Genomic DNA, 23,929 nt, shown 5'->3' with positions numbered 1-23,929 from the left:
AATGATCATTATTGTGTTCTACAGTTACTTCAATGTTCAGTACAGAATAATGATTGATTTTGTACTCACTTGAAAATACACCGTAAAACAACGATCGTAATTAAAAATCATTATTTAAATATTCCATTGTCATTCCATTTTGTTCTGCTGTTGAAAGTGTTTCAGCTTTAGACCTTTTTCTAGAGCTGTATTCAGTCGACATGATTGGTTTCGCACTTGTTAATAGAAACCGTTTTGATACCGAAGGGCCATTCAGATCCTGGGCCCACAGTAAGTGTGGTTTCAAAGGCTTTCATTCAGAAGCACCCAGTTCCTTCCCAGATGAGGTCCCTGATATCGTGTTGGATACACTTTATAATAAACTAGTCACATTCACTATTTCAGATTAACAATGTTTCTTCACAGCCCAGCTGAACGATTCATACTTTAATGTCATCACTTCTATTTATAATTAATGACAGAAACAAGATATTTGCAGAATATTTATATATTAAGAATGGAAGAGTAACCGGCCCCTGATTAACTATCTCAGCAGAATCATGAAAACATAGTAAATTCCACCACGTGGCAGATCATGTCCTTCTCATTCTCAGTGTATGCCATTCACTCCGCTGCTCAGTATCTTAATTTTATTCATTGCAGAAAGTGACTGAGCTCGTGGAGAAGGGTAACAGGGCGGACAGTTCCAAACTTCTCCTAAACTTAGTGATGGAGAAAGGCTCTGGGGCCCGAAGGGTGATGTGGAAATCCTTTGTGAATATGCGCCATGGGGTACCAAAGTTGGACAAAATATTGAAAGAAATGGAGGAACTTGGTACGATAAAATCACGCTGAGTTTAATTTCATATTTAAACACGATTGTAATACTGATTAAAACTGGTTTCATGAAATCTAATTGATCTGAACAGATGCTGATGAATTTGATAACATAAATATCGCACGAGGTTTAACTGAAGTTGGCGAACATCTGAAGGGTAAGTGACGCACTTGGCATTTTATACAATTTATATTAATTCTGAAAGTGTGCCCATATCCGTTTGTCTAAAGATTGATGGATAATCGGTATCAGACGTTCAGGGGGTTGGGTTAAACAGCTGTATTGCTTGTCAATCCCCAAAACTACTGCACGGATGGAAGTTCGATTGCACATCGTGTTCAGAGGTTTATTTAAATTTGCAGCTGCATTTTAACTTCCATTAAAAAACACGCATATCAGTTCTGAAAACCAATACAAACCAGGTAGGATCCTGATACACTGTGAAGCCCCATAAATACCTGGCAGGATCCTAATACACTGTAAAATCCCATACACACCTGGCAGCATCCTGATACAATGTGAAACCCCATACACACAAGGCATATCCTGATATATTGTGAAACCACAAACACACCTGGCAGGATCCTGAAATACTGTGAAACTCCATACACACCTGGCAGGATCCTGACACAGTGCGAATCCCCTTAAACACCTGGCAATATCCTGTTACACTGTGAAACCCCATAAACACCTGGCAGCATCCTGATACATTGTGAAACCGCACACACACCTGGCAGGATCCTGATACACTTGGAAACCCCATACACACCTGGCAGGTTCCTGATAAACTGTGAAATCCCATACACACCTGGCAGGTGCCTGATACACTGTGAAACCCCATACACACCTGGCAGGTTCCTGATAAACTGTGAAACCCCATGCACACCTGGCAGGTTCCTGATACACTGTGAAACCCCATACACACCTGGCAGGATCCTGATACACTGTGAAACCCCATACACACCTGGCAGGTTCCTGATAAACTGTGAAACCCCATGCACACCTGGCAGGTTCCTGATACACTGTGAAACCCACACACACCTGGCAGGATCCTGATACACTCTGAAACCCCATACACACCTGACAGGATGCTGTTAAACTGTGAAAGCCCATGCACACCTGGCAGGATCCTGATACACTCTGAAACCCCATAAACACCTGGCAGCATCCTGATACACTGTGAAACCCCATGCACACCTGGCAGCATCCTGATACACTGTGAAACCCACACACACCTGGCAGGATCCTGATACACTCTGAAACCCCATACACACCTGACAGGATGCTGTTAAACTGTGAAAGCCCATGCACACCTGGCAGGATCCTGATACACTGTGAAACCCCACTTACACCTGGCAGGACCCGGATATACTGTGAACTCCCATACACACCTGGCAGGATCGTGATAGATGGTGGAACACCATAGACACAAGGCAGTAATTGATTTACTGTAAAACCACATACATTACTGGCAGGATCCTGATACACTGTGAAACACCATACACACAAGGGATGGTCTGATACATTTTCAAACCACAAATACACCTGGCAGGACCCTGATAAACTGTGAATCCCCATACACACCTGGCAGGATCCTGATACACCGTGAAACCGCATAAACACCTGGCAGGTTCCTGATAAACTGTGAATCCCCATACACACCTGGCAGGATCCTGATACACTGTGAACCCCCAAAAACACCTGGCAAGATCCTGATAAACTGTGAAACCCCATACACACATGGCAGTATCCTGTTATACTGTGAAACCACATAAACTCCTGGCAGGATCCTGATACACTGTAAAACCCCATACACACCTGGCAGGATCCTGAAACACTGTGAAACCCCACATACACCTGGCAGGATCCTGATACACTGTGAAACCCCATACACAAATGGTAGGATCCTGATAGACTGTGGAACCCCTTAGACACACGTAAGGAATTGATTAATGTGAAACCCCTTACATTACTGGCAGGATCCTGATTCACTGTGATACCCCATACACAGAAGACATGGCCTGATACATTGTGAAACCAGAAATACACCTGGCAGGATCCTGATGTACTGTGAAACCCCATACACCCCTGGCAGGAACCTGATACACTGTGAAACCCCAGACACACCTGGCAGGATCCTGATACACAGTGAAACCCCACACACACCTGGCAGCATCCTGATACACTGAAACCCCAGACACACCTGGCAGGATCCTGATACACAGTGAAACCCCACACACACCTGGCAGCATCCTGATACACTGAAACCCCATACACACCTGGCAGGATCCTGATAAACTGTGAAACCACATACACACCTGGCAAGTACCTGATACACCGTGAAACACCATACACACCTGGCAGCATCCTGATACACTGTGAAACCCCATACACACCTGGCAGCATCCTGATACACTGTGAAACCCACACACACCTGGCAGGATCCTGATACACTCTGAAACCCCATACACACCTGACAGGATCCTGATACACTGTGAAAGCCCATGCACACCTGGCAGGATCCTGATACACTGTGAAACCCCACTTACACCTGGCAGGACCCGGATATACTGTGAACTCCCATACACACCTGGCAGGATCGTGATAGATGGTGGAATACCATAGACACAAGGCAGTAATTGATTTACTGTGAAACCACATACATTACTGGCAGGATCCTGATACACTGTGAAACACCATACACACAAGGGATGGTCTGATACATTGTCAAACCACAAATACACCTGGCAGGACCCTGATAAACTGTGAATCCCCATACACACCTGGCAGGATCCTGATACACCGTGAAACCGCATAAACACCTGGCAGGTTCCTGATAAACTGTGAAACCCCATACACACCTGGCAGGATCCTGATACACTGTGAACCCCCAAACACATCTGGCAAGATCCTGATAAACTGTGAAACCCCATACACACATGGCAGTATCCTGTTATACTGTGAAACCACATACACTCCTGGCAGGATCCTGATACACTGTAAAACCCCATACACACCTGGCAGGATCCTGAAACACTGTGAAACCCCACATACACCTGGCAGGATCCTGATACACTGTGAAACCCCATACACAAATGGTAGGATGCTGATAGACTGTGGAACCCCTTAGACACACGTAAGGAATTGATTAATGTGAAACCCCTTACATTACTGGCAGGATCCTGATTCACTGTGATACCCCATACACAGAAGACATGGCCTGATACATTGTGAAACCAGAAATACACCTGGCAGGATCCTGATGTACTGTGAAACCCCATACACCCCTGGCAGGAACCTGATACACTGTGAAACCCCAGACACACCTGGCAGGATCCTGATACACAGTGAAACCCCATACACACCTGGCAGCATCCTGATACACTGTCAAACCGCATACACACCTGGCAGGATCCTGAAACACTTGGAAACCCCATACACACCTGGCAGGTTCCTGATACACTCTGAAACCACATACACACCTGGCAGGATCCTGATACACTGAGAAAACCCACATTACACCTGGCAGGATCCTAATACAATCTGAAACCCCATAAACACCTGGCAGGATCCTGTTAAACTGTGAAAGCCCATACACACCTGGCAGGATCCTGATAGACTGTAAATCCCCCCACACACCTGGCAGAACCCTGATACACTGTGAATACCCATATACCCCTGGCAGGATCCTGATACACTGTGAAACCCCATACACAGCTGGCAGGATCCTGATACACTGTGAAACCTCATAAACACCTGGCAGCACCCTGATACACTGTGAAACCCACACACACCTGGCAGGATCCTGATACACTTGGAAACCCCATACACACCTGGCAGGATCCTGATACACTTGGAAACCCCAAACACACCTGGCAGGATCCTGATACACTGTGAAACCCCATACACACCTGGCAGGATCCTGAAACACTGTGAAAACTCATACACACCTAACAGGATGCTGTTAAACTGCGAAAGCCCATATACACCAGGCAGGATCCTGGTACACTTTGAAACCCCACACACACCTGGCAGGACCCGGATACACTGTGAAAACCCATACACACCTGGCAGCATCGTGATAGACGGTGGAACCCCATCGACACAAGGCAGTAATTGATTTACTGTGAAACCGCATGCATTACTGGCAGGATCCTGATTCACTGTGAAACACCATACACACAAGGCATGGCTTGATACATTGTGAAACCACAAATACACCTGGCAGGATCCTGATGTATTGTGAAACCCCATACATCACTGGCAGGAACATGATTCACTGTGAAACCCCATACACACCTGGCAGGTTCCTGATACACTGTGAAACACCATACACACCTGACAGGATGCTGATACACTGTGAAACCGCATACACACCTGGAAGGATCCTGATAAACTTGGAAACCCTAAACACACCTGGCAGGACCCCGATACACTGTGGAACCCCATACACACCTGGCAAGATCCTGATACACTGTGAAATCGCATACAAACCTGGAAGGATCCTGATACACTGTGAAAACCCATACACACCTGGCAGGTTCCTGATACACAGTGAACCCCCCAAAACACCTGGCAGGATCCTGATACACTGTGAAACCCCGTACACACATGGCAGGATCCTGATATACTGTGAAACCCCATACATACTGTCAGGATCCTGATGCACTGTGAAACCCCATACAGACAAGTCATGGCCTGATACATTGTGAAACCACAAATACACCTGGCAGGATCCTGATATCCTGTGAAACCCCATACACACCTGGCAGGTACCAGATGCACAGCGAAATCCCACACACACCTGGCAGTATTCTGATACACAGTGAAACCCTATACACAACTGGAAGGATCCTGATACACTGTGAAACCCCATACACGACTGGCAGGATCCTGAAACACTGTGAAACCCTACACACACCAGGCAGGATCCTGATACACTGGGAAACCACATATACATCTGGCAGGATCCTGATAGACTGCGAAACCCCATACAAACCTGGCAGGATCCTGATACACTGTGAAACCGCATATACACCTGGAAGGATCCTGACAGAGTGCGAAACCCCATACACACCTGGCAGGATCCTGTTACACTCTGAAACCCCATACACACCTGGCCAGATCCTGATACACTGTGAAACCCCACACACACTTGGCAGGACCCTGACACACTCTGAATCCCCATACACACCTGGCAGGATCCTGGTACACTGTGAAACTGCATAAACACCTGGCAGGTTCCTGATACACTGTGAACCACCATACACACCTGGCAAGATCCTGATAAACTGTAAAGCCCCATACACACCTGGGAGGATCCTGAAACACTGTGAAACCCCACATACATCTCGCGGGATCCTGATAAACTGTGAAAACCCATACACAACTGGCAGGATCCTGATAGACTGTGGAACCCATTAGACTCCCGTAATGAATTGATTGCTGTGAAACCCGTTACATTACTGGCAGGATCCTGATGCACTGTGAAACCCCAAACACAGAAGGCATGGCCTGATACATTGTGAAACAACAAATACACCTGGCAGGATCCTGATATACTGTGAAACCCCATACACACTTGGCCGGTACCAGAAACACTGCGAAAACCCATACACACCTGGCAGGATCCTGATACACAATGAAATTCCATACACAACTGGCAGGATCCTGATACACTGTGAAACCCCATAAACGCCTGGCATGATCCTGAAACACTGTGAAACCCTATACACACATGGCAGGTTCTTGATACACTGTGAAACCACATACACATCTGGCAGGATCCAGATAGTCTGTGAAACCCCATACAAACCTGGCAGGATCCTGGTACACTGTAAAAACCGCATACACACCTGGCAGGCTCCTGACACAGTGCGAAACCACATACACACCTGGCAGGACCTGTTACACTGTGAAACCCCATACACACCTGGACAGACCCTGATACATTGTGAACCCCATACACCTGGCAGGACCCTGATACACTGTAAATCCCCATACACACCTGGATGGATTATGATACACCGTGAAACCGCATAAACAACTGGCAGGTTCCGGATACAGTGTGAACCCCCATACACACCTGGCAGGATCCTGATACACTGTGAACCCCCAAACACACCTGGCATGATCCTGATAAACTGTGAAACCCCATACACACATGGCAGTATCCTGTTATACTGTGAAACCACATACACTCCTGGCAGGATCCTGATACACTGTAAAACCCCATACACTCCTGGCAGGATCCTGAAACACTGTGAAACCCCACATACACCTGGCAGGATCCTGATACACTGTGAAACCCCACACACAACTGGCAGGATCCTGATAGACAGTGGAACCCCTTAGACACACGTAAGGAATTGATTAATATGAAACCCCTCACATTACTGGCAGGATCCTGATTCACTGTGATACCCCATACACAGAAGACATGGCCTGATACATTGTGAAACCAGAAATACACCTGGCAGGATCCTGATGTACTGTGAAACCCCATACACCCCTGGCAGGAACCTGATACACTGTGAAACCCCATACACACCTGGCAGGATCCTGATACACTGTCAAACCGCATACACACCTGGCAGGATCCTGATATACTTGGAAACCCCATACACACCTGGCAGGATCCTGATACACTGTGAAACCACATACACACCTGGCAGGATCCTGATACGCTGAGAAAACCCACATTACACCTGGCAGGATCCTAATACAATCTGAAACCCCATAAACACCTGGCAGGATCCTGTTAAACTGTGAAAGCCCATACACACCTGGCAGGATCCTGATACACTGTAAAAACCACCACACACCTGGCAGAACCCTGATACACTGTGAAACCCCATACACACCTGGAAGGATCCTCTTACACTGTGAACCCCCAAACAGACCTGGCAGGATCCTGATACGCTGTGAAACCCCATACACACATCGCAGGATACTGAAATACTGTGAAACCCCATACACATCTGGCAGGATCCTGATTCAATGTGAAACGCCATACACACCTGGCAGGTTGATGATTACATTGTGGAACCCCACACACACATGGTAGGATTCTGATGCACCGTGAAACCCATAAAAACCTGGAAGGATCTTGATAGACGGTAGAACCCGACAGAGATAAGGCAGGAATTGATTTACTGTGAAACCACATACATTAATGGCTGGATCCTGAGACACTGTGAATCCCCAAACAGACAAGGCATGGCCTGATACATTGTGAAACTACAAACACACCTGGCAGGATCCTGATATACCGAGAAACCCCATACACACCTGGCAGGATCCTGATACACAGTGCAACCCCATACACACCTGGCAGCATCCTGATACACTTGGAAACCCCATACACACCTGGCAGGATCCTGATACACTGTGAAACCATATACACACCTGGCAGGATCCTGATACACTGAGAAAACCCACATTACACCTGGCAGGACCCTAATACAATCTGAAGCCCCATAAACACCTGGCAGGATCCTGTTAAACTTTGAAAGCCCATACACAGCTGGCAGGTTCCTGATACACTGTAAACCCCCCACACACCTGGCAGAACCCTGATACACTGTGAATACCCATACATACCTGGCAGAATCCTGATACACTGTGAAACCCCATACACACCTGGAAGGAGCCTCATACACTGTGAACCCCCAAACAGACCTGGCAGAATCCTGATACACTGTGAAACCCCATACACACATCGCAGGATCCTGAAATACAGTGAAACCCCATACACACCTGGCAGGATCCTGATTCAATGTGAAACGTCATACACACCTGGCAGGATCATGATTACATTGTGAAACCCCACACACACACGGCAGGATTCTGATACACCATGAAACCCATAAAAACCTGGAAGGATCTTGATAGACGGTGGAACCCCACAGTGATAAGGCAGGAACTGATTTACTGTGAAACCCCATATATTAATGGCTGGATCCTGAGACACTGTGAAACCCCATACACACAAGGCATGGCCTGATACATTGTGAAACCACAAACACACCTGGCAGGATCCTGATATACCGAGAAACCCCATAGCACCTGGCAGGAACCTGTTAAACTGTGAAACCCCATATAAACCTGGCAGGATCCAGACAGAATGGGAAACACCACAGACACATGTCAGCATCCTGATACAATGTGAAACCCCAAACACACCTGGCAGGATCCTGATACACTGTGAAGCCCGATACACACCTGGTAAGATCCTGATACACTGTGAAAACGCATACACACCTGGCAGGAATTGATTAACTGTGGAACCCCATACACACCTGGCAGGTCCTGACACACTGTGAATCCACAAACACACCTGAAAGGGTCCTGATGCTCTGTGAAGCCCCATACACACCTGGCAGTAATTGATTTACAGTGAAACCCCATACACTCCTGGCAGGATCCTGATACACTGTGAAACTCCATACACACCTGTCAGGAACCATATACACTTTGAAACCCCATATACACCAGGCAGGAGCCTGATACACTGTAAAACCCCATACACACCTGGCAGAATCCTGATACTCTGTGAAACCCCATACACACCTGGCAGGATCCGGATACACTGTGAAACCCCATACACACCTGGCAGGATCCTGATACTCTGTGAAACCCCATACACACCTGGCAGGATCCTGATACACTCTGAAACCCAATACACACCTGGCAGGTTTCTGAAATACTGAAACCCCATACACACCTGGTAGGATGCTGATACACTGTGAAACCCCATTCACACTTGGCAGGATCCTGATACACTGAAAACCCATACACACCTGGCAGGACCCTGATAAACTGTGAAAGCCCATACACACCTGGCAGGATCCTGATACACTTTGAAACACCATACACACCTGGCAGGATCATGATACACTGTGAAACCCCATTAACAACTGGCAAGATCCTGATGCACTGTGAAACCCCATACTCACCTGGCAGGATCCTGATGCACAGCGAAACCTCATACACATCTATCAGGATCCTGATACACTGTGAAACCCCATTCACACCTGGCAGGATCCCGATAAACTGTGAAACCCCATACACACCTGGCAGGATCCTGATACACTGTGAAACCCCATACACACCTGGCAGGATCCTGATACACTGTGAAACCCCATACACACCTGGCAGGAACCTGATGCACCGTGAAACCCCATACACACCTGGCAGATTCCTGATACACTGTGAAACCACATACACACCTGGCAGGATCCTGATACACTGTGAAAACCCACACACACCTGGCAGGAAACTGATACACTCTGAAACCCCATACACCCCTGGCAGGTTTCTGATACACTGTGAAATCCCATACACACCTGGCAGGATCCTGATACACTCTTAAACCCCATAAACTCCTGGCAGGTTCCTGATGCACTGTGAAACCTCATACACACCTGGCAGGTTCCTGATAGACGGTGGAACCCCATAGACACAAGGCCGGAATTGATTTAGTGTTAAACCCCATATATTACTGGCAGGATCCTGATATACTGCGAAACCCCATACACACAATTTCAGTATCCTGATATTCTTTGAAACCCCATACATACCTGGCAGGATCCTGATACACTGTCAAATGTGTACAAACATGGCAGGATCCTAATAACGTGTGAAAGCACAGACAAATCTGGCAGGATCCAGACACAATGTGAAACCCCAAACACAACTGTCAGGATCCTGATACACTGTGAAACCCCATACACACCTGGCAGGATCCTGATACATTGTAAAACCCCATCCACAACTGGCAGGATCCTGATACACTGTGAAACCCCATACACACCTGGCAGGATCCTGATACACTGGAAAACCCCATCCACAACTGGCAGGATCCTGATATGCTGTGATACCCCTACACACCTGGCAGGATGCTGATACACTGTGACACCCCATGCAAACCTGGCTGTATCCTGCTACACTGTGAAACTCTATACACACCTGGCTGGATCCTGATACACTGTGATACCCCAAGCACACCTGGCATGATTCTGATACAATGTGAAGCCCCATACACATCCTGGCATAATCCTGATGCGCTGTGAATCCCCATGCAAACCTGACCGGATCCTGATACACCTTGTTACCCCATACACATCAGACAGGATTCTGATACACTGTGATACCCCATATACAACAGGCAGGATCCAGTTACACTGTGTCACCCAATACACACCTGGCAGGATACTGATACACTGTGGAACCCCACACAAACCTAGTAGAATCCTGATACACTGTGAAACCGCATACACACCTGGCAGGATCCTAATAGAGTGAAACCCCATACACACCTGGCAGGACCCTGATACACTGTGAATCCCCATACACACCTGGCAGGATCCAAATACTCTGTGAAACCCCATACACACCTGGCAGGATCATGATGCACTGTGAAACCCCACATACACCTGGCAGGCTCCTGATACACTGTGAAACACCACACACACCTGGCAGGTTCCTGATACACTGTGAAACCCCATACACACCTGGCAGGATCCTGATACACTGTGAAACCCCATACAAAACTGGAAGTATCCCGATACACTGTGAAATCCGATACACACCAGGCAGGATCCCGATACAATGCGAAACTCCATACACATCTGGCAGGATCCTGATATACAGTGAAACCGCATGCACACCTGGCCGGATCCTGATACACTGAAACCCCATACACACCTGGCAGGACGCTGATACACCGTGAAACCGCATACACATCTGGCAGGATCCTGATTCAATGTGAAACCCCATACATATCCGGTAGGATCTTGATACACTGTGAAACCCCATACCCACCTGGCAGGTTCCTGATTCAATGTGAAACCCCATACACACCTGTCGGAAACCTGATACACTGTGGAACCCCTTAAACAACTGGCAGGATCCTGATAGTCTGTGAAACCCCATACACACCTGGCAGGTTCCTGATATACTGTGAAACCCCATAGACACGTGGCAGGATCCCGATACAATGTGAAACTCTGTACACTCCTAGCAGGATCCTGAGATACTGTGAAACCCCACACATACCTGGCAGGATCGCGATACATATGTGAAACTCCATACACACCTGGCTGTTTCCTGATAAACTGGGAACCCCCATACACACCTGGCAGGATCCGGATACTCTGTGATTGCACATACTCACCGGCAGGATATAAACCATATGCCGCATAGACATTTTAACTTTCCACTTTAAAAACAGTAACTTGAATCAAATTTGTGGATGGGAAGGGGACAGATGTAGCCCTGGAATTCTATAGTGGATCACCTATGGAGAACGAGGCAGAAAATTTAAAAATAAATATTATTACTGCAAAGCACAGAAATAGCCGTCTGCAATTGTTGCATGCTATATGTTTAGTTGCATTGATTAGCATATAATCGGACATTTATGTGTGGACAATGGTATTTGTGAGTGGCAGTTAAACAGACAGCGTGGGCACAGAGAATAGTACTTAACTCTGGAGTTTGTTTTTACCCAATCCACAGATTTTTTTAATTTCCAAAATTACATTTTACAAAGAAAGCTTCAATACGATGTTGAAATGAAAGTCGAGCGAGTTGCAAAACGGGTTTTCTAACCGTTATCGCCTGTTTTTCGCCCCGCAATTAAAATAAAAAGACTCCCAATTGTCTCTTGACCCTGATTATATGAGCTTTTCATTAATCCTTCCCTGGTAACTGGTTTCCCCGCTCCTTTGGTGTAAAATCCAATCATGCTTTCCGTCATAGTCCTGGATTCGTTCTCAGTTTTATCTATTATCACAGAATCACAGAAACCCCACAGTGCAGATAGAGGCCATTTCGGCCCATCGAGCCTGCACTGACACATATCCCACCCGATCCCCGGAAACCCCTACACCAACACATATCCCACCCTATCCCCGTAACCCCACGTATTTAATCCCCCTAACACTAAGGGTCAATTTATCATAGCCAATCATCCTAACCCGCACATCTTTGGACGGTGGGAGGAAACCGGAGCACCCGGAGAAAACCCACGCAAACACGGGGAGAATGTGCAAACTCCACACAGACAGTCACCCGAGGCCGGATTCGAACCTGGGTCCCTGGCGCTGTGAGGCAACAGTGCTAACCACTATGCCACCATGCTGCCCACTATTACCATGCATTAATGTTGTGAATTCCATTCCATATTTTTCAATGCACCCTTGCAAAAGAAAGAAATCCAACACCCTCGCCCTTTTCTCAGCCTAAAGTTCAGATATATATTATCTTATTATTCCCTTCTGTAAAGATAATGCAAATAACATTCTTGCTGCAATCAATGGACTCTAATTGCACACCATACCCCAGATAACTAACCTAAACACCTGATACAATAACAGTGTAACTTCTGCACATTCTCATTCTGTACGTCACCCAGTAAACATCATATCCCAGTTTGCCTGCCGAAGGCCTGTACAGTAATGATGGAACTCCTGTACATTTACCGTATTCCCTTTCCCTGTGACACCCAAAAATGTATTTTCTATTCCTTCAGAAAGTTATAAAACTGGAGCATTCCTACGTTCATCCCTAGAGCAGAATTGTTCAGTACATTACCCACAAGCCACAAGTGGAACATTTCATTCTGATTGATCAATAAAAAGTGAGACACCGTCCTCACAGTAACACGGTTTATGCATGACTAATTTAACCCGTTCTGTGGAATGTAGGCAAAGGTGGTGAGAAGAAAAGCAGCCTATCAGAATATTTTGATCGTGGTGTAGGCTTTACGCCCGTGGGTGCGTATAACTAAAATAGTTTCTTATATGGGAGAAAACGCCAGTCTACAGCAACATGAAAACTTCATTTACATTGTATGGAGAGGGGAGCTGTCATCATGGTCAGCTTAACCAATTGGAGTAACCGCTACAGACAGCAGAGGAATGCAAGACTATCCAAGAATTAGGAACTCCACCAGGGCGCATTATGGTGGAGGAAAAGCAGCCTCGCATTGATGGAGAGCAAGACAGATCTGGTGGGTCTCGTTGTGCGAGACAATATTCTCAGCAACTACCCTGCTGCAGTCAAAGCAGCGCTGGCAACTGCTGGTCAAATGCCTAGAAGCCGCAGTGATGTGATGAGAAATTGATGGCAGCAATCCAATGGTGCAAGTTTGATGACAATGAGAGGGAATGGCTTCAATTTTGGGCGGCACTGTAAAGTAGAGGATATCGAACTGATTGCCCATTGCACGAGGTAATTGGAAACGGACATGGTGTATAATGTGCAGCTCATTCTAAGTCACCCAATTTACACCATCGCCCAAAGCCAAAATTGTCCCCAGAGACTGCAAAGTTTTGCAATGAATGGTGGTAGATGATTGTTATGTAAATATACAGGGGAAGCACATTTGTCTATGTTGTGGCATACGGCATTTGCTACTAAAAATAGTGCATGTGGGTAACACCAATGGATACTCAGGGATATTCATTTGGACAACACTTCACTAGATGCCAAAGCTTCCATATAACCAGAATCGTGAGATGTCTATAGTACAGTTCAGGATCTATATTATCGGCATAGCAGAATTATTGAATAATTAAATATCTTCAGTAATTACTCGAGAGAAGTGTCAGGGGTACATGACATCAGGAGACAATATTAGAATTTATATAACCGTTTATATAATAAAATAGGAGTACTGAGTACAGTTTCGTTCTACTTACCTAAGAAAGGATAAACTTGCCTTGGAGGGTTGCTAGATTGACTAAATTGATTCCTGGGATCAAAGGGCTGTCTTACAACGAAATATTGTGCAGAATAGGCATATAGTATCTGAATTTTAGAAGAATGAGCGATGACCTCAAGCAAACGTATAACCTGCATAGAGGGCTTGACAAGCTATATGCTGAGAGTTATTTTCCCCTGGCTGGAGTGTCTAAAACTAGGGGGCATAGTCTCAGAATAAGGGCTCGGCCAATTAAGACTGAAATGAGGAGAATGTCTTCATTAGAGAGTTGTGAATCTTAGGAATTCTAATTCAATGGGCTGTGGATGCTCAGTCGCCTAATATACTCAAGGCTGCGATAGGTAGATTTCTGGCACAAAGGGAATCAAGGCATATGTGGATAGGGCGGGCAAGTGGAGTTGATGTAGAATTTCAGGCATGATCGTTGTGAATGTTGGAACATGCTCAAAAGTCTGTATGCCCTATTCCTGCTCTTATGACTTATCTTCTTAAATTAATCTAACTCAAGGAGAATCAAACGCCTGGTCTGGACGAATTGCATCTGTGTATTATAAAGTCTCTACAGGCGAGATAGCTGAGGTACTATTATACCTATTTAATAATTATTTAGAGAAAGTTGTAGTGCTAGAGTACTGGTAGATAACTAATGTTATATCTACATTGAAGAAGGGAGGCAGAACATCTCCAGGAGACTATAGACCAGTCAACTTGACATCGCTTACAGGGAAGATAATGGAATCCCAAATAAGGGAGAAAATAGAATGTAGAAACCAAAAACAAAATAACAGCCTGGATTTCAAAATGGAAATTCTTGCTTGACCAATCTCACTGAATTCTTTGAAAAGATAACAGCGAGAGTAGACGAGGTTAATGTAGTAGATGTAATTTATCTAGCTTGCCAAAAGGCCTTCGATAAGATACCACATATACAGATCAATGAATAAGGGCAGAGAATACGGAGTCAAGGGATAAGCATCAGAATGAACAGCAAGCTCCTGCAAGACAGAAAACAATGACTGCAGGTAACAGTTAGCTACACAGAGTGGCTGAACGTGGGGTCCTACAAGGATCAGTGCTGGGCTCACAGTTGTTCACAAATTAGATTTACGATTAACACTTTAAAATCATAACATAATTTATAAGTTTACACAAAACACCACACTTGGTGGGGCGGGTGAATATTAAATAACGTGGATGACTGCAATAACTTAAAAGAAGATATTAATAAACTTTCAGAATGGGCATATAATTGCCAAATGAATTTCAACATAGATAATTGTGAGTTATTACATTTTGTGAAGAAAAATATGGAGGTCACACAGTACTTGGGTAATTAGAATCAAAATGGGGTAGAGGAGGATGGGAATCTGGGAGAACAAATACACAAATCATTATAAGTGTGGTCGCTGGCTATTAATGCCATTACAAAGAAAAACAGTCACTGGGCATAATTCTACAGGGATAGAATTGAAAAGTTGACAAGTTATGCTAAACTTGTATCGAACATTATTTTATCACACTTGGAGTACTGTTTAAAATTCCAGTCACTATATTATAGAAAGGATATTGAGGCATTTGAGAGGGTGCCAAAAAGGTTTACAAGGATGATACCAGAACTGCGAGGTTATACATATCAGGAAAGGATCAACAGGCCGGGTGGCATTTATCTTGTAAAGAAAAGGCTGAGGGGGGACCTAATAGAGCGCTTTAAATTTATGAAAGATTTTGAGAGATTAGATAGAGAGCGAATAATCCCACTTTTTGAAATAACAAAACTAGAGGTCATCATTATAAAGACATTTAATAGGGAATTCGGGAGCAATTTCTTTACACAGAGAACGGTGAGTACGTGAAACTCGCTACCACAGGCAGTAGTTGAGGCGAATAGTATAGATGCATTTAGAGGTAAGCTAGGTAAGCATATGAGGGAGAAGGAAATAAAGGATTATGCTACTAGAGCAATATGTGGAATGATGGGAGGAGGCTCGAATGGAGAACTAACCCCGGAATGGTGGAGATGGGCTGAATGGGCTGATTTTTTGCGTTATATTCTAAGCAATTCGATGTAATTCTGTGTAATAATCATCATAGGGAAATGTGACATTTTAACCAAATCTTTATTTTAGTAAGTATTCGAATCAGGTGCACAGTTGAATCATTTCTTAGTGATTATAGAAGGCAATATTGGAAGTGGATTGTATTGGGTGGCTAATGCGTTAGCGCCCATTTTACATCCTCGCCCAGGTAACAACAGCCATTCACTGCGTGGTAATGTTCTGCACCGAATCTATTGAATTTATGATTTAATTGTTTCACGAATCTTCACTGCAATGCAAAATATAATTTAGAAGTCGTTTCATAAATATGTAACTAATACTAAAAACCACTTTCTGTCTGTTCTAATTAAAGGTGTTCAACAGAAACACAAGGAAACACTCCGGGTACAAACTGAAACACTGAGAGTGAACACTATCCTAATAAAGGAGAAGGTTATGAATTTCCAGCTGGTTGATCGATACGCTGAGCTAACGGTCATTTCTACTGTTCGAGATCGGATACTTGTAGAACATGAACTGCTGGCAAGAGGCCGAGACCATGAAGAGTGGAGAAAGAAACATCTCCGGAGAGAGCTGGAGAAAATCCGAACTGATCAATTGTTCCACAGCAGTTTTTCCTGGATAGGCAGATTCATCAAGAAAATGAAGGCTATCTTCTGGCGATCCAATTCTGGGAGTTCAGCAGCAGTGAGCGGAGTCCCAGGGATTGGAAAAACAACAATGGTACAAAAGATTGTTTATGACTGGGCGACTGGGAAAATATACCCACACTTCCAATTTGTTTTCAGCTTTAAATTCCGGGACTTAAACGCTATTACCTGTAGAATAAACCTGAGGAATCTGATACTGGATCTGTATCCTTACTTTGGGAATAATCTGCGAGAGCTCTGGAAGAACCCAGAGGGATTGCTGTTTATATTCGATGGTTTGGATGAATTCAAGGAGAGCATCGATTTTTCTGACAATCGGAGAAATACAGAACCGCAGCACAGGTGCACAGATCCTGAAGACTGGTGTGAAGTTTCTGACATTGTGTACAGTTTAATACAGCACAAGCTGCTCCCAGGATGTTCAGTTTTACTGACCAGCCGCCCCACTGCATTACATTTATTAGAAAAGGCTCACATCAGTGTCTGGGCTGAAATCCTGGGATTTGTTGGTGAAGAAAGGAAGGAATACTTCAACAAGTTCTTTGAAGATCAGACGGTGTCAGCAGCTGTTTTCAAGCATGTGGAGGAAAACGAGATCCTGTACACCATGAGTTACAACCCTTCCTACTGCTGGATCCTCGGTCTGTCACTGGGACCATTCTTTAAACAACGAGACAGGAAGCAGCAGCGAGTTCCCAAGACCATCACCCAACTATATTCCTACTATATTCACAATATTCTGAAAAACCATGGCCGAGAGATTGAAAGCCCCCGAGATGTGTTACTGAAGATTGGTGAGATGGCATTCTCAGGAGTCTCAGAGAAGAAGATTGTGTTTAGAAATGGAGATTTGATCAAGTACAATCTACAACCTTCCCAGTTCCTGTCTGGGTTCATGATGGAACTTTTGGAGAGAGATGATTCTGCCCAGAGCGTGGTGTTCACATTCCCACACCTCACCATCCAAGAGTTTGTAGCCGCACTCGCACAATTCCTGACTCCAGATCCCGGGGACATCCTGAAACTCCTTAGAGAAGCCCACAGCAAGGAAGATGGGCGATTTGAGATATTTCTCCGTTTTGTTGCTGGTCTCTCCTCCACACAGGCAGCTCGACCCTTGGAGGAGTTTCTGGGTTCATTTCTTCATCAAACCACCTGCCGAGTGATTGACTGGGTGAAGGAAAATATCGAAGACCAGATTGCAAACACATCGAGTGAAACTGGTAAAAGGACCCTCCTGAACACATTCCACTATCTGTTTGAATCTCAGAATACAGCACTGGCTCAGACCACAGTGGGATCTGTGAAGACAATTAGATTTAGCGGATTGCGACTCACCCCGATTGACTGTGCAGTCCTGTCTCATGTCATTGGGCTCTGTGATACAATTAAAAAGCTCGATCTCGGATATTGTTACCTTCAGTGTGAAGGACTCCAACGGCTGGGACCCGTACTGCACAAATGCCGGGAGTTGAGGTAACTGTTTATTTGCCTCTAACTGTTGGGCGAATTGTAGAACAGTTAGGGATTGTTTTGTTGCTCCATAATGAACGGAAACAAACAGTTCAGTAAAACCAGAGAGAAGTAGATACAACACAAATATGATCAATTATATAAGAGGATCGGTCAATAATTCCCTAAGGACTGGAGAATGTAAAATGCATCCTTGTGAACAAATAGGGATTTTACAACCTTTATCGGATCAGCAAATACAGGTCACTGAGAGTCTGATAATTTACTTACAGTAAATCAGATTTATTGCTATTTTTCACTACCTAAGATACCTCCATTGTAGAGGCTGCTAATTGCAGCAGTCCTTTAGTCAGAGCATCACACGCTCATCCCAAGTTGTAGGGGTCAGTGACAGTCACCGGAATGTCAACGTGTGTAGGAAAGGGGAGCAGAAACACCAAACATTGAGTAAGAAAGAGCAAAGCACAGCTTTTGGGCAGTGACCCGCCAGTGGGCGAGCGGAGCATTCCCCGAAGGACGTCAGTATGTTATCTTAACTCATCAATGAAACCGCCCTTAACACTCGCCAAGTTATTCACCATCTCTTCACCCAGCTGGCAGCACTCGCACCTTTGAGTCAGAGGGTCGTGGATTCTGGCCGCACGCTTCGAATCCAGGCCAAAGCTTCAGTGACGTTTGGGAGCTAAATTCTGTTAAAAAGGTTCCAATCTAACAGGTTGTGGGGTATGAGTCCCGGAGTAAAGACACACACCGGCCAGCTTTGGGGCCTCGCAGACAGCGGGTGGCTCCTGGGGAAACCGGGGACAGTGAACCCGGGAATTCCCCATAATCCGCGCCCTATGTGTGAGGTCCCGCATCGGAAGGGAACTTACAAAAATTCCCCAGAAACTGTCGGGCCAGTGACACCTGAAATAAATGCAGAGCCAGTTTAATGGGAAATAAAGTGAGAGACTCCCCTCCCCTATAAACTTGGAGCACAACGACATTTAAAACTTGTAACGGGACAGAAAAAACTCTCCTTGTTACATAAAATCCTGGGGGACATTACAGCAGCAGTTAGCAATGTTTGACAATATAACTCACCCCGAGATATTATACAGATTAATATAATGCACAGAGTATAAAGTAAAGGGATTCATGTAATAGAATCATAGAGTCATAGAAAGTTACAGCACAGAAGGAGGCCATTTCAGCCCATCGTGTCCACGCCGGCCAAAAAATAGCTATCCAGCCTAATCCCAATTCCCAGCTCTTGCTCCGTTACCCTGCAGGTTAGAGCATGCAAAGTGCACAACCAAGTAGGTTATAAATGTGGTTAGGGTTCCTGCCTAGTCCAGCTTTTCAGGCAGTGAGTTCCAGACCCCCACAGCTCTCTGGGTGAAGAAATTTCCCCTCACATCCCCTGTAAACCTTCCAAAAATTACTTAAAACCTGGGCCCCTTGGATTTTGACCTGCTAAGGGAAATAGGTCATTTCAATCCACTTTATCTATGCTATCATAATTTTGTACACCACAATAAGGTCTCCAGTCAGCCTCCTCTGTTCCAAGTAATACAGACGCAGCCTATCCAGTCTTTCCTCATAGCTAAGATGCTCCATTCCCGGCAACACCCTTGTAAATCTCCTCTGTACCCTCTAGTGCAATCACATCTTTCCTGTAATGTGGTGACCAGAACTGCACGCATTACTCTAGCTGAGGCCTAACTAGTGTCATATACAGTTGAAGCATAGCCCCCTGCTCTTGTATTCTATGCCACTACTAATAAAGACACGCATTCCATATGTCTCCTGAACCACCTTATCTACTTGGCCGGCTATCTTCAGGGAACTGTGGACATGCAATCCAAGGACCCTTTGTTCCTCTACAATACTCAGTGTCCTACCATTTAATGTGTATTCCCTGTCCTTGTTAGCCCTCCCTAAATGCATTAACTCACACTTCTCCGGATTGAATTCCATGTGACACTGTTCTGCCCACCTGACCAATGAATTTATATCTTCCTGCAGTCTACAGCTTCCATCTTCAGTATCAACCACACAGCCGATTTTAGTATCATCTGCAAACTTCTTAATCATACCCATTATATTCAAGTGAAGATCGTTCATATATACCACAAAAAGCCAGAGAGCCCGTACTGAGCCCTGCTGAACCCCACTGGAAACAGCCTTCCAATCGCAAAAACACTCATCAACCATTACCCTCTGCTTTCTGTCTCCGAGCCAGTTTTGAATCCAAATTGACACTTTGTGCTATATCCCATGGGCCTTCAACTTCGTGACCAGTCTGCCATGTGGATCCTTAACAAAAACCTTGCCAAAATCCATATATTCTACATCAAACGCACTACCCTCATCTACCCTCCTTGTTACCTCCTCAAAAATTCACCCTGTATAATTTATTTCCGCGAAAATCGCCCCAATCCCATTAAATCCGTCAGTTAAAGAACAGCAGAAATGAGACTAGTTTCTCCAACTTGACGGGGCCGGTCACCGAGCTCAAGGAGGTTAATCATCAGGAAATGAAACCTGGCTGAAGGACATTTAAGGGCTTCACACAGACAGCACTTTATTTAAAAAATGCATTTACTGACCGTCCCTGATTATATGGGGAGTTGGACAGAGTGTTATTCATTGCCAGTGACAGAAAAATCTGGTTTTAAACTTCCTGAAGTTTACTTTCTGTTTCCTGTAATATCCAAAAGAGAAAAAAACTTATAAATGAACCGGGGCTTGATTCAGTTTATTTCTCTCACTCTCTGTCGGTTTGTGTTTAGACTGAGTTTCAACACAGTGGGAGATTCAGGAGTGAAACTATTGTCTACGGCTCTGAGTAACCCGAACTGTAAAATACAGGAACTGTGGTAAGTACCAGGCTGTGTGAGATTTGTTATAACTGGGTGTCTGACACTGTACATTATTATTAGTATCTGTAATAGTGTTATTAATAAACTGTACATTTTTAGTAGTATATGTAATAGTTTTATGAATTTTAACTTGGGATCTGCCCTTGGGATCTCCCCTCTCTCATCTCTTTCTCTCCTGATCCTCAGGTTGGATAATAACAGTCTCATACATTCTTGTGCCGAGGATCTCGCGTCCGCTCTCTCTACAAACCGCTCACTGACGAAGCTGTACTTGGGTTATAATAAACTGGGAGATTCAGGAGTGAAACTTGTGTCTATGGCTCTCAGGAACCCGGACTGTAAAATACAGACACTGCGGTAAATAACAGACTGTGTGAGATTATGTTTATAATAATTGGATGCGTGACAATGTACATTATTATGAATATCCATAATAGTGTTATTAGGAAACAATGGGGAAGTACACTTGCCATGAATCTTATCATTCATGGAGAAATGACTCATGAAATAACACTGTGCGGCCAGATGGTGGCGCCGTCCAAGGAGTATAAGTATCGGGCGTGGGCCCAGCTTGCTCAGGACGTTTTTGTAACCAGGAACTAGTGATGGAACTAGAACCTCACGGTTGTGAAACGGTTGATTAAAGTCTTGATTTATACCCAAACCAAGTGCTCAGTAGTCTTTTTACATCAACACTAATTCGATGTATTACTCTCTTTGACGCCCAGGCTGGATGATGTCGGTCTCACAGCTTCTTGTGCCGCGGACCTCGCCTCCATTATCAATACAACCTGCTCACTGACGGTTCTGTCCTTACGTTCTAATAAACTGGGCGATTCAGGAGTGAAACTACTGTCTGGGGCTCTGATGAACCCGGACTGTAAAATACAGGAACTGGAGTAAGTAGCAGACTATGTGAGATTGTGTTTATGATAACTGGATTTCTGACACTGTACATTATTATTACTATCAGTCATTGTGTTATTAATAAACTCTGGAGATTTACTTTGATTCTTTTTATCTCTCTCTCTCTGATCCCAGTCTGGATAATAATGGGTTTACAGATTCTTGTACCGAAGATCTCGTTTCCGCTCTCATTACAATTCAGTCACTGGCGATTCTGTGCCTGGGATCAAACTCCTTCACAGACCGATCTGTCGCCACTCTCCGCCGCCTCATACTGAACTGCGGGAGCCTGGAGAAGATCTGGTGAGTGTTTGTGTTCATGTTTCAGATGGTAGGTAAAATATAAATGGGATTCCATCACCTTTACGGGTAATATTTCCCTGTATTTATTATTAAATAATAACACCAGTCACCCTGCTATTTACACTGTTGTGGAAACTGTTTAATCCCTGTTTAATCTTTAATATGTTTCAGGCTGAGAGATAATCATTTCAGTTCCAATGGAAAGAAACAGCTGGAGTTGCTGCAGGGAACAAGACGTGGACTGAGTGTGGATGTGTGAACATTTCAATTGATGACCATCACTGGACTCATTATATGACCATTTCTGCCCGATATTCTGCCCCTCCTCTTTAAGCGGCCGCGCTCCAGGTTTAAATCCTATCAACCCCTTTAAGGGTTTCCAGCTCGAGCTGAGCGGGCATCATCTCCCATTTTTAAGTCAGAGCCCCAGCCACAGGGACACGAGACTCAGCCGCCCAGCCCCACATTGCTGCTTCTGCAGGACATCCCAGGCTGAATGTTCCCCAATGGGGCACTGGGGAAATGTACAGACAGGAAGGGCCCAGAGTGGGGCTCAGTCTGGGCTGCAGTGGGACGCTGACGGTTGCAATCGGTATTCCTGGGTTTGGGGTAACATTACCCAGGGTCCGCGGTCATTATCAGTCCCCAGTGCCTTGCTGGGAAGTGAACCTGTGCGGGTTCACACCTGATCCGCTAAAGCCGCTTTATCGCCCCGCTAAGAAAGTGGAAATGATCCCCTGGAGAGTGGGAATCGGAACTTCGAGGAAAAGGACAGGACGGGGGAATCGTTGGAACTGGGATCAGGCTGAATGAAGAGTAACCAATGGATCAGAGGGGCTGATGAGATGGGCAGCGGGAAGAGCAGAACAAATCAAGAGACTAAGTGTAGAAATTAAATACATATGAATTAATAAAATATGTATCAGATTTTGTGTAACTATATATCGATTGAGGAAACGGCAAAACAAAATAAAGGATACCTTTGCTGAAGGAGACCTTGGTTTAAATATCAACGGGCATTGGTTAAAGGTCTTAAAGGCTATTTGTTCAAACTTAAATTATCAATGCAACAATGAACTTGAAAACTGAAAGTGAGATGTCAAGGTAATACTGACGAAATCCAGATGCAA

General features: G+C 45.0%; 1 protein-coding gene and 1 pseudogene across 1 annotated transcript; both read left to right on the top strand.

Moving 5' to 3' along the window:
* The first annotated feature begins 647 nt into the window (after positions 1–647).
* On the top strand, positions 648–18,733 carry LOC147087130 (NACHT, LRR and PYD domains-containing protein 3-like). The gene is made up of 3 exons (XM_085978058.1): positions 648–814; positions 909–974; positions 16,956–18,733. The coding sequence occupies exons 1-3, from the start codon at positions 709–711 to the stop codon at positions 18,731–18,733; spliced, it is 1,950 nt and encodes a 649-aa protein (XP_085834184.1). The 5' UTR covers positions 648–708.
* Positions 18,734–21,281: 2,548 nt separating this feature from the next.
* On the top strand, positions 21,282–23,097 carry LOC147087129 (NACHT, LRR and PYD domains-containing protein 3-like; annotated as a pseudogene).
* Positions 23,098–23,929: the final 832 nt, after the last annotated feature.

The sequence above is a fragment of the Somniosus microcephalus genome, unplaced genomic scaffold (assembly GCF_052327205.1).
Source record: "Somniosus microcephalus isolate GS21.2 unplaced genomic scaffold, FLI_Smic_1.0 unresolved_chr6, whole genome shotgun sequence".
In the NCBI taxonomy this organism is placed as follows: Eukaryota; Metazoa; Chordata; class Chondrichthyes; order Squaliformes; family Somniosidae; genus Somniosus; species Somniosus microcephalus.
The sequence above is the reverse complement of the archived record's forward strand: the minus strand, read 5'-3'. Positions and strand labels throughout refer to the sequence as shown.

Bases quoted from the DNA above. Each gene is read 5' to 3' on its own strand.
- LOC147087130 (XM_085978058.1), top strand. From the start codon at position 709: ATGGAGAAAGGCTCTGGGGCCCGAAGGGTGATGTGGAAATCCTTTGTG. The intron at 815-908 runs GTACGATAAAAT...TGATCTGAACAG, and splicing joins GAAAGAAATGGAGGAACTTG to ATGCTGATGAATTTGATAAC. The intron at 975-16,955 runs GTAAGTGACGCA...TTCTAATTAAAG, and splicing joins AGTTGGCGAACATCTGAAGG to GTGTTCAACAGAAACACAAG.